General features: G+C 49.3%; 1 protein-coding gene across 1 annotated transcript in view; it reads left to right on the forward strand.

Annotated features, from left to right (window-relative positions):
* Positions 1-15,804, forward strand: part of LOC149357775 (anaphase-promoting complex subunit 10-like) — a 29,455-nt gene extending 13,651 nt beyond the window's left edge. The window contains exon 4 of the mRNA XM_089577973.1: positions 15,425-15,804. Within this exon, the coding sequence (XP_089434099.1) occupies positions 15,425-15,710 (286 nt within the window). The 3' untranslated portion in view covers positions 15,711-15,804. The remainder of the gene's footprint in view (positions 1-15,424) is intronic.
* The last annotated feature ends 361 nt before the right edge of the window (positions 15,805-16,165 follow it).

Consider the following 16,165-nt stretch of genomic DNA (forward strand, 5'->3'; position numbering starts at 1 on the left):
GCGCGATGCGTTGCCCTTTGAACGCAACGCTTTTGAGGAAAGGAAATGGGACTTTAATTCTCTGTCATCTCGGTGGACACCTGAGCCGCCCCGTACAGGAAGGGAGGAAGTGCGAGTTAAAGAAGAGGGGCCGTAATGAAGAAAATGAAAATTGTATTTGAGGAAACGAAATTACGCATTGACTGTCTCACATATCTCAGTACACACTAGTCGAAAATTGTATTTGAGGAAAGGAAGTTGCGCAGTAACTGTCACATATTTCGGTGGACACCCGTCAAAATTCGCGCCCGGTGACGTCACGACAATTTGGACCAATCTGAAACGCAGACAAATACGCCTTGCTCGTTTGTAAATTGGTTTTTGAGGAAAGGAAATGTATCTGTCTCTCATATCTCGGTGGACACCTAAACCTCGCCGTAACGGGAAAGGAGGAAAATGGGAGTGAACGAAGACACCGTATTCACTAGACGCACCTTTGTTCATTCCAAACGATCGAGCTAACATGGCGGAGTGGTAGCGTGCTCGACTCGCACTCCGGAGACCGGGGTTCGATTCCCAAGCTCGGCCAATTTCTTACTCGGTTTTATTTATCTGGTCTGACTAGAAAGGTTAATTCGACTAATTGGTTGAGTAAGCAATTAACTAAACTCAGTCAAACTTTCTTGGAGCATCACTATACGATCCCTTTAATTTGGTTGCATGGTTAGTAGCCAAAGTGCAATTAACCCCGTTTGAAATTCGCGCACTGTGACGTCACGACCGTTTCGACCAATTGAAAAGCGTGACATTTCTGTCGACGACTGCTGCTTACAACGATGAGGCATTAAGGGCTTCCGCCTTAAAATTAACCTTCCAATCCTACTCTTCCTTGCATTCCAACCGAGAGAGTGCATAAGCACTCCTGTTCAGTGAGCCCTTAATATGCACTACTTCTAGGTCATACTTCTGCAATGCAAGCGACCAGCGCATCAACCGCGCACTAGTGGGCGCTGAACGGGTCAGGTACGTGAGCGGGTTGTGGTCTGTTGCGACCTTCACTTTAACCCCAAATAACCAGGTATCCAGTTTCCCCAGTGCCCACACGACCGCAAAACCTTCCCTTTCAATTGCAGACCATTTTGGTTTGAGCAGGCGTTAATTTCTTACTCAAGAATGCAATTGGCTTCTGTACCTCTTCAACTGACTGCGACAGACATGCTCATATCGCAACCTCAGAGGCATCCGTTGTCAGAAGGAACTCCTGGATGTGATCAGGTGCGACCAGCTCTTGCAACAATGCCAGTACCCTTTTCACCTCACAAAACGCCTCTTCTCCCTTGTCATTCCATGGAAGGGTATTCGGGACTCACCTGTTAGCCAGGTCCGTCAATGGGCGCACTACCTTTGAATACTCCGGTACATACTCACGGTAATAGTTAAACAGACCCAATACACTACGCAGCTCCTTCTTAGTTTTTGGAGCGCTCAATTTAGTGAGGGCGCTTACTCTCTGGGTAGGGAGCATGCTTGCCTGACCCTACCACATGGCCAAGGTACTTTACCTTCCCTTGTGCGAACTTGCATTTGCCATCATTTGCCGTTAAGCCTGCCCTTCTCAGAGTCTCTAGTACCACCCGTAGGTGTTTGAGGTGCTCCTGCCAGGTTGCCGAGAAAATGGCTATATCGTCAATGTATACCATTGCATACGAAGAGTGTTCTTTGAGGATTTCATTCATAGTCCGTTGAAAAGTTGCTGCCGAATTTCGCAACCCGTACGGCATTACCTTCCATGCATACAAGCCCTTAGGTGTGGCAAACGCAGTAAGGCGCTGCGACTGTTCGTCTAAAGCGATCTGCCATTATCCGCGCGTCATATCCAGTACCGATATGTATCTTGCACTTGACACCTCATAGAGCATCTCGGTCATATTGGTCATAGGTAAGCTGTCTGACTCTGTAATGGCATTCAATTTCCGGAAATCAATGCACATCCTTACCGACCCATCCCTTTTGGCTAAGCACACCACTGGATGCGCGTACGCACTGTCAACAGGATAGACGAAATCCCACTCCAGCAGTTGCGCTACCTGACGCTCTATTTCCTTTCTGAATGCAAAAGGCACCTTATAAAGGTGCGATTTTTCTTGTTTGGCGTTGGGAACTAGCGTTATTTTGTGGCAGCCAACTTTACATCTACCTGGGCGCTCGGAAAATACTTCAGATGCAGCAGTTATGACATCAAACAGCTCATGTCTCTGTTGCTGCGTCAACGATCCGTCCAGGATCTCAAACCCTAGAGGTCGGTTCTTCAATTTGCAATGTGGAGTCTGATACGTCTCACCAAACTCGTCATCCGAGTCAAAAACAACCCCTACATTCTGAGTTCGTGCTACGTAAGGCCGCAGCCTGTTCGCAAGTACCCATATGCTTCCTTCGTCAGTGTGAATAACATAGCTGTTATCTCGCTTCCTCTCCTTTATAACAGCTTGTCCGCGCCACTTCGGCTGCAATTTACCGACTTGACCGCTTTCAAGTATGAGGACTGGATCCCCATCTCTGAACTCTTTTGGTCTAGCCCTGAGGTTGTATTTGGCTGCATATGACTTCTGTATGGCTTCTGCCCTTTCGTCAACCCTTTTCGCGGCGTCACTCATCTGTTCTCTTAGCTCAGACAGGTATTGGGCAGCCGGTTCGTTCAGTCCCGTCGGCGGTGTCCACTCACCAGTCCACGTTTTGTGGAGGATACTGAGCGGTCCATGTGGGGTGCGTCCAAACATTAGTTCAAACAGTGACCTGCCCGTCACATCATGAGGTACTTCTCTATAGGCCCAAAGCATGCATGGAACGTGACGGTCCCATTCTCGCTGATGATCGTGTACAACATGTCGAAGCATAGCCTTAAATGTTCCGTTCCATCCCTCCACGATCCCGTTAATCTGAGGGTGTTCTGGAGTAGAAAACCGCATCTGAACTCCCAGCCTTTGCATGAATTCCTGAGTTAATTTGGGCACAAATTTGGTTCCCTGGTCACAACAAATCAGTTCAGGAGTCCCAAACCTAGTGAAAACCTCTATCGACGCTTGACACGTAGCTTTGGCTGTCAGGTTTTTGAGCGGTGTAACTTCTGCCCATCTCGTACACAAATCAACAATGCTTAGCGCACAGCGGTGTCCCATTGCCGACCCAGGTTCAAGCGGTCCTATGCAATCCAGGAACACTACCTGAAAAGGTGTCTCTGGTCTAGTTAGCGGCGTTATTGGCACCTGGTCTCTAACTGTTGCATGTGAAAACATTTCGCACGTGTGACAGCTGCGGCAGTGGTTCTTCACATCCGTTACCATTGTTGGCCAAAAGAATGCACTTCTAATCCTCTGCTTGGTTTTCTTTTCCGAGAAATGCCCACCGCTTGGTCGGTCATGTGCCAGTTCCAGCACTTCATGCCTTCGAGATTCTGGGAGCACTAGCTGTTTGTGCATCTTTCCATCAATCATTTCTTCATGGAAAAGTAACTCCCCGTGTACAACCATCCCGTGGCTACCCTCTCGTGCCTGTCTCCACGCTTCTCGTAACGATATATCGTCTCGCAGCTCCACCTTAAAATCTTGAGCCCTGGATGTAGTTTCTGACATTGCTCGTTCCTGCCCTATAGCAAAAGCTGAGGCAACTATCGGCTCAGCATTATCTTCCTCCTCGAACTCGAGTGTAGCCTCTGTTTTGTCCTCATCCACCCCGTGTGTAGAGCTCAGCTCTTATTCGAAAACAGCTCTCTCTTCTGCATCTGGCACCTGCTGCTTTTCGATTCTTTGTAGCAGTGAATAAGTTTCTGGTGTCACCAACGCACCTACACCTTCGGCTAGCTCTGCGGTTACAGAGCATAGTACTGGCACCTGCTGATTGACTGTTTCTCCTTCCGGTACTAAGGACATAGGCGCATAGATTAGGTCTGCATCCACTGTCTGTCCAAACGCACCTCTCAGTTTTATTCTAGCGGAGCATTCATCTCGACACGATGCGGGTACTGTAGCTGCCCTCAATACTGTAATCTCTTTCCCTGAGTCCACACAAGCTTCTTTCGGACAATCTCCGATTTGCAGCTTTACCCAAGTCAGGGAGTCTAATTGAACCGCTCGATCGGGTTCTCCTTTCCTTTCCAATTCGGAGGCGAGTTTATCGGGGACAAGCAATTCCGCTCGGGCTACTAGCTTGCTCGTGTCCCTTTTGGAATCTGTTGCGTCCTGCCTTTGCTGTGCACTTGGGCAGTGAATAGAGATATGCCCATATTTCTTGCAGCGAAAGCATTTCACACCTGTATGCCTATTTTTCCCACTAGTGTTAGGGCTTGGAGTTGGCGGCTGCTTTTCCCGTTTCTCCCCACCTTGCTGCGGTGGTTTAGAACCTTCGAAACGCTCCCGCATTTTGCCTACCCTCCGGTTTTCCTTGAACGCTTCCGCTAATCCGGCCATTTCATCAGCCGTCAGCCAGCTCTGGTTCTCATTTTGCATGACATAGGTCCTGACTTCGTCTGGCAGCACTTGTTTGAAACGATCTGCTATCATCAAATCTCTCAAATCCTCCAAACTTTCGACCTCTCGGCTATTAACATAGTACGTGAACATTGTCTCGAGCCTGGTCGCTACCTGATGCCATGAGTCACCTTGTTCTTTGCGTACCGCCATAAACAACCTCTTGTACTCATTCGGAGTCATTCGGAGCTCTTTTAAAACTCTCTCCTTAAGCTCCTTATATGGCATGACCCTGCCATCTGATTCGCTGGCTACAAACGCCCTCATTTTCTCAGTCAGAAATGGCAACAGAATAGCCCCACGAATTTCTTCTGGAATTTTAAGGGTCTCCACCATTGTGTCAACACTCTTGAACCATGCGGGCACCATTGGATCCTTTTCTGGCATAGGCGCCAGCACTGCTTTCAATTATTTTGCGTAATCGCCCAGCTTTGTGCCTGACCTCTGTCCATGTTGCGCATCCGCTACTGACTGAAGTTGCATTTGAGTCAGTTTTATTTTTTCCAGCTCAATTTGGAGCTTTAACTTTTCAATTTCACACAATTGAACCTGATGGTCCTTTTCTACAAACAACGCTTGTGTCATATTTCCTAGTGCCTGTTCTGTCGCTGGCACTTGCTTTGCTGACGCAGGTTGCCTGTTAGGCTCTAGACCATTCCCTGCGGCGTCCATCACTGTATCAGTCATTGCATCTACCTATAGCTTACAATCACTATACAGACATGGCAACTTCGGAGAAAGCAGAAAGGTGCCCTACCTCTCTCGATGCTCCGTCGATCGCACTGCTGTCGCACTCACCTTGATGACAGCGGACTCCCGGGAAGGTAGACGCACACGGGTGCGTCCCACAGCAGCTTACGACCTTGGAACGCGCTTCGCGTGGTCGCCTGGTTCTTGCTCTGAACCTTTCGACGTGGACGCCTGGTTCCTTTCAGCAGCTTGCTGTCTCGAACCCTCGAAGACTTGTCTTCGCCCAGCTCCTTCAGCTCCTCGCTGACTTGGGCTTCCGGCGTCCTCTCGAACTCGACCTGCGTTCGGGCCGGTCAGCCACCGGGACGCTCTCAAGGAAGGCGTCCTGGCCTGCGTCTCTCGTCTGTTTCTCGACGCAGCTTCGCGTTTCCTCCTTTAGGACGAGCTACCACTCTGCAGCTTGTCCACCGACTTGATCTTCTCACCTTCCGTCCAAGGCCTCGAGCAGAAAAACGTTGCGATCCCGTGTCGACTGCGCCAGTTGAGTTTCCCCTTCAGGTGGTGACGAGAGGAAACACTTGTTGGTGATGAATGGATGGTTCGGAGTCGCAAACAGTCACGTTACACGATGGCGGGACAAGAAGGTTAACTATTTATTTACACAAAATAAACGAGAAGAAACAAGCAAGCAGAAAACTATTTACAACATGACTGACACGTTATTACACAAAATCAGCCCCACTTCACCGGGAGCTTTCCGTTTTAAACCTTCTGTCTCCGCCCTTGGCGCGGACAGCAACCAATCAAATACTGGGGAAAGGATGAGAGCCAATCAAACGCCTAGGAAAGGAGAAGTTTCGAGCACGCACACAAAAAACACTAAACTCGCCGCGTTCCAAACCTCCGCCTTCCTCTTCTTTTCCCCTCCCGAACACGTGCATACGAAACGCACGTATGCCACGGGAACAATCACCGCCGAAGATTCCTTATTATAAGAAAAAGGAAAGGCTGTCCCTGAGGGGGTCCAGCGTCCAGTAGCAACAAACAAGACAGCTGGCGTTCAAACCTGCACTGCAGAACACTTCGTGCTAAAAAGTGGCAAACCGGACAGAGAACAAACGTTCTGGCGACGGCGCCGCCAGCAACAACAGCAGCCACCGACGCGCGTCGCGCCGTGCGTCCGCGGTGTCCGTCGTGCGTCCGCGGTTCTATGCACTGTGCTGGAGGCTGGATGGCACCGCAGAAAGTTCAGCGAACTTAACAGGGCATATTGGGAATGCTGGAGAAAATCGGCAGTCGGCTCTCGGCCGTTGAAGAGAGCTGGTCACTTGTACTGTGAACCCTTGTCGAAAGTCTCGTCACGCAAAATCATGGAGCGTTTACTGGATCAGCGATACGCGATAAAATTTTTATAAATCTTGGTAAAATGGGCAAAGAGATTCACGACATGATTAAGGGGGCCTACGGTGACGCTGCCATGGGTAGATCAGGTGTTTTTTGTGGGGAACAAGCGGTTCCGAGAAGGTCAGGAAAGATTGGAAGACGTCGACCGTTCCGGACGCCCTTCAACCAGCAAGACCAACGAAAATGTGTAGCCAGTGAAACATTTGCTGAGCTGTGATCGCAGTATGAGTATCATAATGATTGCTGATGACATGAGCCTTCCTCAAACCCAAGTTTTTGAGATCGTGACCGAAAACTTAGCCATGTGGAAAGTGTTCGCGAAGTTGGTGCGGGAGTGTTGTCAGAGGAGCAAAAGGCCAACCGGAAAGCGATCTGCCAGGATCTCCTTCATCATGTGAATGAGGACCCCGATTTTTTGCCAGCACAAGGCGGCAACGCTACCTCAGGCCCCCTACAGCACAGACTTTGCCCCGCCAGACTTTTTTCTATTCCAGAGGATAAAATCGACGCTCAAGGGGAACCATCACGGAACGGTAGAGGTGTTTCAAAAGGTCACGACGAGGAAGCTAAACAGCATTCCGGTCCAGGCGTTTCTGGAGGCGTACGAAAACTGGAAAACTCATTGGCAGCAGGGTGTAAGTGCGGAAGGGTTCTACTTTGAAAAATTCTAATCGTTTGTACTATTATCTTGAATAAATTTTACAAAATAAAATGAGCCCTACTACTTTCATAACAGACCCCGTATGACTTGAGGATGGCGGCTGGTGTAATTGAGACGCTTCTTCAGGCGTTTGCGCCGCTTATTGCTGTTCTGTGCCAGACGAATAGAGCGTAGTAAGTTGTTAGGTTCGTTCGTTTCGTGGCACCATTGTTAACGAAATTTGTTTTGCGCGAGTAAATGGTGTGGTCCTCGACGCTGACAAGGTGTCTTCGTAGCCGCAGTAAAATGGCAGCGGTTAATTATGTGCAGTAGGGCTGCGGCTTTCAGTTTTGTGCGAAGTCTGGGATGTTTCAAGCTCTTTTATATGGAGCTGCGGAACTTCGCTGCACACTCTGTACAAAAGAAGGGGACGTTTACGTCCATTTATTCAGATATATTTACAACTATTTATACTAATAGTATATGCGATAGTTTGCATGTATCGGCAGCCATATACTTTGCAGCTTTATACGTACACCCCGGCTATATACATTGCGGCTTTATACATCTCCCTCACCAGCGTTCCCTGTAAATTAATGGAGCACGCAATTTACTCACACATCATCACCTTCTTGGAGACTGTCAACTTTTTTCACCCTTCTCAAGACGGATTCCTAAAAAACCTCCCAACTGGCTCTCAACGAACATATCCCTACACGCTCTCTTGCTTAGACTTTGAAAAAACTTTCAACAAAGTTTCTCATCAACGCCTCTTACTTAAACTTTCACGCCTAAAGATGAATCCGTTAGTATACGATTGGCTCCGAAATTTTTTGACTAACCGCCACCAGTTCGTATAGGTTAACAATCACGCATCTTCCATTTCCCCCTTTTACCTCAGGCGCGCCACAAGGCACGGTTTTAAGGTCTCTATTATTCTTACTTTACATTAACGACCTCCCAAGTAATCTATCTTCCACCGTTCGCTTGTTCACCGACGACCGGAGCATCACCAACAACAGAGACACGTACCACCTGCAATGCGAGATAAAACTTCTGGAAGAGTGGTGCGCAAACTGGTAATGTCTATTAAACGTTAATAAAACAAGTTTATTATTCTTTCATCGTCGCCGATAGTATCCTACTCCTAACTACACCCTTCGCGGTTCTATGATATCCCACGCTTCTTCATATAAATATTTAGGAGTCTGCCTAATGCAAGATTATCTTAGACCTCCCACATAATGAACATAACCAACGAAGCTGTGTCCTTGGTTATCTAAAACGTGCATTTGGCACCTGCTTCCGTAAAACTGTGCGCCTATTTCACTCTTGTTCATCCTAAACTTGAATATTCATGCTCAGTCTGGGACCCCCAACAAAATAACATAGCCAGAACCCTCGAGTCCATCGAGAGCCTCGCGATAAGATTCATATTTTGCGATTATTCATAACATACGAGCGTAACAGCCTTGAATACAAAAGCTAACCTCCCCAGTCTTGAATACCGTCAGCGAATAACCAGACTCTGCCTTTTGCACAGGTTTTATCATTCCCCTTGAAGTCTCTCTGTTATCACCCCTGCACACCGCTTTTGACTTCGTATCAGTCATCCGAAAGTTGTGCATACAGCTTGAGCATTCACTTCTGCGCATCTGAAATCATTTTTCTCCCAGGCTGCAAGAGACAGGAACAACCTGCCCGCTGAAGCTTTTATGCATCCTGGCGTGGAATCATTCAAATCATTCATCACCGATCTAATTAAATGATGTTTTAGTCCACCCCTCATGCAATGACTCTAGTGGGCCTTTGAGGTATTAATTAATAAATGAATAAACAACTCTTTTTATTTGTAGCCAATTAAATTTATAGAATTTCTGTCTATATGCTGTTTATACAAGTATTTGCAATCATAAGAGGCTTGTATTGCAGCGCAACCACTTTTGTATGCACGAGGAGGGCAAAACATCTCGTGGGCGAGCCGAACTCAACAGCAATTCAAACAAAACACGCCCGGGTGGAGACGGCAGTTCGTACGCCCTCATATTGTCACGTTGTAGTGACGGCAGTCCAGCGGTCAGGAAGACCCCAGAAATACTTGCAAACGAAGCTCTTTATTTGGGCTGACTTGCGCCCGCAAAAGAACTGACTCACTCGGTGGCGGCCTAAGCAACAAGCGTGCTCGTCAATCGTCGAACTACGAATGCCCGCCGCTCGCGGCATCGTTCAATTTAAAGCCGGCAAGGAAACTTCGAGATAACAGGTCGGGATCATCTAGAGTAATCTAGAAACAAGTAGATGCAGCTGTTCATGGCTGTGAACAATCGAGATTAGTCCGGTCGCTTCTCGCGTCACGAACAAAAGTGATAACAACGCTTTCCTGCAGCCTTGAGCGTGAACGAACAAACACTACAATGATACGTGGCATTACCCCCCTCGCAAAGAAGCATCGTCTCGATGCTTTAAAATGAAAATAAACGCGGAGAATGCGAACTTCGAGTCCTTTAGCGTTCGTAATAAGGTTTAAGGGCAGCGGTAAAAGCTTTCAAATCTGGCTGTGTCGTCGTCGTCGTAGTTGTCGTCGTCGTCCTAGTTGTCGTCGTCGTCGTCCTAGTTGTCGTCGGCGTCGTCCTAGTTGTCGTCGGCGTCGTAGTTGTCGTCGTAGGGGTCGTCGTCGTAGGGGTCGTCGTCGTAGTTGAGGCATAGTCTTGTGTTTTCGTCGATGGACGGTCTTAGTTCTTGCGCTCAGAAGCAACCTCACCTCCAGAGGCTGCTTTATTCAGTGTAACCTTCGGGGACCGGGGGAGCGTCCGCGCACTGCGTAGCCTCGGCTAGGAGATACATAGCGCGGTGACGATGGCGACGGAGAACGAGATGGGCGGCTCGGCGATGAGTATTCTTCCCGACGCAAGAACTCTTCGATTGCGGCTGGTCGCAGGCCAGGTCGGGGTCGTGGGGCGTCGTAAGAAAATCCTCGGATGCCCATTCTCCTGTATGGACAGTACCGGAGAATGTCACCGGCTTCTCCGCAGTGGAAGCCTAGTTGGTGGCGCTGGTCGGGTGTTCTCCACTCGTCGCATTTCCTAGGCCGTGTGCGACGCTCGTAGGACGGGCGAGTTGGGGCGAGAGGGCGGCGCTCCAGCGCAGCTGGCTAATGGCGATAGGGGCTTAGGTGCCGTCGTCGAGGTGCAGGACGGCGCACTGCTGCGGCGTAAGTCATGGCTGGAGGCTCCAAGAGGCTGCGTGGTAGACTGGAGTCAAGTCCTCCGGTGAATGACTCGAAGGGCTGGCGTCGCCACTTGCTGGGGGTGTCCAGTACATGGGAGGCTACCCAGCACCTCCACCAGATGTCACGTTGTAGTGACGGCAGTCCAGCGGTCAGGATGGTTGGTTTATGGGGTTTAACGTCCCAAAGCAACTAAGGCTATGAGAGACACCGTAGTGGAGGGCTCCGGAAATTTCGACCACCTGGGGTTCTTTAACGTGCACTGACAACGCAGAGTACACGGGCCTCTAGAATTTCTCCTCCAAAGAAATTCTAGCCGCCGCGGCCGGGATCGAACCCGCGTCTTTCGGGTTAGCAGCCGAGCACCATAACCGCTTAGCCACCGCGGCGGCTCCAGCGGTCAGGAAGACACCAGAAATACTTGCAAACGAAGCTCTTTATTTGGGCTGACTTGCGCCCGCAAAAGAACTGACTCACTCGGTGGCGGCGTAAGCAACAAGCGTGCTCGTCAATCGTCGAACTACGAATGCCCGCCGCTCGCGGCATCGTTCAATTTAAAGCCGGCAAGGAAACTTCGAGATAACAGGTCGGGATCATCTAGAGTAATCTAGAAACAAGTAGATGCAGCTGTTCATGGCTGTGAACAATCGAGATTAGCCCGGTCGCTTCTCGCGTCACGAACAAAAGTGATAACAACGCTTTCCTGCAGCCTTGAGCGTGAACGAACAAACACTACAATGATACGTGGCAATATGTTTGGTCGCCGACTCCTGCGGCGCCGAGCGACACTCGCCGGTAGCAGAGACACTGACGCGGCGCCGAAGACACGCTGCCATGTGGTACTGCCTTTACGGCGTTGTGACTCCCCCCCCCCCTTCCCATTCTCTGTTCCCGCCACAGCCGTCTTAACTTAAGCCTTTCCCAGAGGCAGTGCGGGATTCTGCTTCAGCGGTGCTTCTCCGAGTACGCGCCTCTATCGACCACCTGAAAAGAACGGTGTTGGGTGGCAGCACCCAACACAGCAGCAATGACCCTGCGACCATGTATGTACCACTGCCAGGGAGACGACGGGCGGAGACATTAGATACCTTTAAAATATCATGTACCATGCTATCGTTACTGTTACCGGACTACCGGGTGCCCGCCCACCACCACACCGCCCGCGTTGATTGGTCCCAATGCTTCACGTGCGCGCGCAGCAGCCGGGTACGTGGCTCCATCTGGCGGCGTCAAGGCAATTTGCGCATGCGCATTGACTGCGCGCGGGCTCCCGGTACTCCTGTATCGGTAACGGTAACACGGTACACGGTATGCTAAAGTTGTGTATTGAGAAGAGAGGTGGTGGTGGTAAAAACTTTATTTGAAACTGGGGATTTTGGGACACCTAGGTCTTTGGACATATTCATTGAGCAGCGATATTCTGAGACTCTTCTCAGCTTTTACTTTGTTGGTCTCTTTTGTAAATAATGTTGTAAATATGTGAATACAGTATTTCCCTTGCTTCCCCTACTCCAACTTTCCGATCCACGTTCCTTCCTCCATTGCCACAGCGGTGGTGTTCCAGCACCCCATGCCTGGTGAAACACGCTACTAGCACGGCAAAATTTATCAACGGTGACTGCTCCTGAGCACGTGCTGAAGCGGGCTTTATTTCGCTTTAATCTGCCTCCTTTTCTTCATACGCTTTTTTGTTTAGCATCGTTTGATTCGCGCCTGATTGTTGTCAGGAGTAGAGATTTGAAGCCCTGAAAAAACAAAACAGTGCAATTTTGGAGAAAAAAGTTTTTGTTTTCTTTCCAGCCGAGGAAAAAATTAAAAAAAAACGAAAATTTTTCATGCAAATTTATGGTTCACTGATTGCTTGCTTTCAGTCTAGGATTTTTTTTTTGTTTGAAAACCTCTACAGCGTGCAGCGTTGGAAGCACCCACATTTCGGGCGCCCAACGTGGCGTCCGAACTCATGACCCTGAGATTAAGAGTCTGAAAACGATTCCCTAGCAGATGCCATCGTCGATGCCAGGTAGTGCTTTTCAAACGATCCTGCTGCGAGTACGTGAGTTCAAGGCGAGGTGATATAGATGTTCCAGGCTGGACTTGAAAATACACCTTTAATACTTGGACTCAGAGCTGAAGTAGAAGAAAATGGCTGAAAATTCCGCCGTGCGATACATAAGGCGCACACGTACGCGTCTTTAGCCAAATACAAGCCTAACTTGCTGGTGACAGAGATTGGGTAGGAAGGCTGTACAGTAACACTAAGGGAAATGGACGCGGACTATCATTTAATGAGCTGTAGCACGTGGCACCATCTGTCTAGGCCTTTGCACCAACCAGCCGCTAACTCATCTGGCTTGCCGACTGCTGCAGATGCCACCATCATCCGACTGTTGAGAACGAAACTGGTCACGTTTCGTAAACGTGCATACAAGGCTTCGCAACACGCTTTCATGAGTACGCGTTCGAAAGCTTTTCAGTCGGACCTAGCTGTGGACACAACTTCAATTCAGGCTGCTGCGCGTAGTGGAGCAAACAGCGACAATTACTCCGAGTAAGATATGGCCTGACTTATGGTAGGTCAGATTTCATGCTCCGTTTCCGGGTGTTCGTTTCACGAACATGACATTTATATCTGCACACTTGCCTGAACTTCGGAGCATTATTATTCTCAGTTTTTGCCATGTGTTGCAATTTTTTTTATGAGAGATGCAGAGCGCCACCTGAGGAAGAAAGAGAGAACGTTTCTAAAATTCTCTTCTTCTGCTTTCCGTCGTCAGGCGCCACTCAGATATAACTCTCCCCCAAAGCAGTAGAGCAGGTGCAAAGGATAGCCAACTAGGGTGAGTAAGGAAGGAGGATAGGGGAGGACCTTGGACCGTCGGATCGGCTATATTCGGCAGGTATTGTAAAAATAGTGGAGGCGCTGGGCGAGCACTGCTGCGTTAAGCGATCGCTATTAGAGTGGGGGATAAGACGTGGTGTCGCTTTAGACTTCACATGCAGTCAAACGCAGCGATGCCGCACTGCTGGCCAAGTAATCCCCGTCGCCTGTCAGTCCACACCTGCGTCACACTAGGAAGGAGCTTCATGCCGAGTGCTGCGCTCTTGAACGTGTAATTATATGAATTTGGCTGAAATTCTGGACTCGCTTATCTCAGGACACAGGAGCTTTACTAAAATTGTACAAAATGGAATAGGAATCACACGCCACAATCTCGAAGTCTTCAATATAAACATGAATGTTAGCTGCACAGAATAAAAAGTTGATTATCGCATATAGTTAATTACCCATATTAAGATGACATCCTCCCAGATTGCTTCCCCCTGACCGCATATCCCATGTACAAAATATACTTTTTTGTAGTGTTCTATCTATTTCTTTCAAAATCTGACTTTGAACACAATGTATAACTTTAATTTCGCACTAAGCTTTGTCCGACCTGTGCCTACGTAGTTTCCCTATTATTTCACGGTTTACGCATGAAGAACAAAAGGTTTGGTTTGGTTTATGGGGTTTAACGTCCCAAAGCGACTGAGGCTATGAGAGACGCCGTAGTGAAGGGCTCCGGAAATTTCGACCACCTGGGGTTCTTTAACGTGCACTGACATCGTCCAGTACACGGGCCTCTAGAATTTCTCCTCCAAAGAAATTCCAGCCGCCGCGGCCGGGATCTACCCGCGTCTTTCGGGTCAGCAGCCGAGCACCATAACCACTGATCCACCGCGGCGGCCTGAAGAACAAAAGCATCATCACATATTCCTTGCGTACTGAAAGTAAATTGTTTCTGCCACGTGCTGCCTCTATAGCTGCTTAGCAGAGATGGCGCCTACAGCGACAGGAGTTGCGCGTACATTTCGGAAAGGCTTAGAGAACGACCTTCGTGCTGTGAGCTCCCGGCGCACGCGCCTAGTCTCGTTGCTTCTGCTGGCTCATGCCATGATAAGGCATTGATGTACAGCCCGGCCTACGGTAGCGCGATACTCGGTTGAATGTGACTGTCGCAATGTCTCGCACAAGCCGTATTTTCTGTCGTACATGTCGCACACATTCTTAAACTCATCGCCTACAAATAGTCGGCACTGGCAGCTTTGTTGAAAAGGCGCCCCCTACGTGTTACATTCATTGCGAGACGGGCGCGCCTTCGGAATCGCTTCGGGGCGCGGCCTGCGCAGCTTGCCATTCTTGGTGGTGCTCTTGTTTGGACTGCGTCCCTCTTCAACACAATACGGCTCACTATTGCCGTTGCATGCTGCAGAGTTAGAGTGTTTAGGCGATGGCGTTAAACACGGTAACTGCAAGCTAGTTAAGCTTCCCATTAATGTTCCGTTCGAGCAACCCACCGCGAGAGCTGAGCCTCGCGCCTCATCTGGGTGCGCGCAATCTACGGCACACGCTGAACCTCGGCGCGTTTGTCTATTACAGCCGTTGACTTTCTTCATCAGGACGCACTTGGGTGGAATTGTTCATTTTATTTTATTCACACCACGCTGTGCACTTCATTCTCGGTTCTGAACATGAACACTAAAACATACAGCAACGCAATGCAGTTAGTGGCTAGAACCTCTCTTCTCGAATGCCGCGGAATTTGCTCCGGTCTACTTACACCTCCCGTTGTTTCCGCTGCTAGTCTCACAGGGCTGTTATTTTTTAGTTCGCCTTCTCCCACTCCTGCGGTGCTGTTATGATCATGACAGAAGTGCGGTTCAGGTGGTCGCTGCGTGATCTGCACACGCAGGCCACTGATTTCCTTCCCTCTCCCCCTCCCGACACTCCTTCGCAACTGCGCAGAATGCTCCGCATTCGCACGACGAACGCATCTTCTAGGCTAAAGAGGCTACCCTAATCAGCTAATTACCGCCGGTCAAATTCAGTTCGCGTCCTACATTGCTGATTGCTGTAGCCCCATGAATGAAACTGCACGCAGGCTATACAGTGTCAACATTTGGTCTTGCCTGTGCTTTCAGGATTGCCGTGAAAGTGGGAGACACTTTCGAAGACCTGCGGCTGTTCGAAACTGTTGACCTGCATGAGCCAATGGGATGGGTGCACATTCCCATGCAAGACTCGGCTGGCCGCCCTGTCCGCGTCTTCCTTATACAGATTGCAGTCTTGGCCAACCACAAGTATGGCTACGACACCCACCTGCGGCAGATCAAGTTGTACTCTCCTGTTCAACGAACCAGCGTCAGCGTCTTGCCTGGCGTCTACTTCACGAGTGTGGAATGCCAAGCCTTCAGCTGCATCCGCTGAGAGATCAGCGTTTAAGCATTACCTACTCCACGCCCGATAAGCCTTGATGACATTTTGTACTGATTTAAGCTAATTAAAGCGATTTGTTTCTGCATCCGTTCCATCCGGTCCAACAGAGGACCAGACTGAAACCATTCATTTGCAATGTTGGTTCGATTACCTGTGCTGCTTGGGGTGCCGTGTTTTGATACCTTTTCTTCACAATTCGGCTATTCGTGTCTCTACTCTTGCTCAAGGTCAAGCATAATTGACTGTACGGAAGAAACTGAAGCAGCCGTTAAGTCGTTGCTAATCGCGAAAAGGGAACACTGAATTCCTATACGTCAGCAGTGCCTGTACAAAAAACGGCGTGAGTTCGGGCCTCCGTCGGGCCCGAACCCACGACCCTGAGATTAAGAGTCTCAGAACGATTCGCGAGCCATCGTCGGTGCCAGGTAGTGCTTTTCAAGCGTTCC

The sequence above is a fragment of the Amblyomma mixtum genome, chromosome 3 (assembly GCF_055824585.1).
Source record: "Amblyomma mixtum isolate Tamu chromosome 3, ASM5582458v1, whole genome shotgun sequence".
NCBI classification, from domain to species: Eukaryota; Metazoa; Arthropoda; class Arachnida; order Ixodida; family Ixodidae; genus Amblyomma; species Amblyomma mixtum.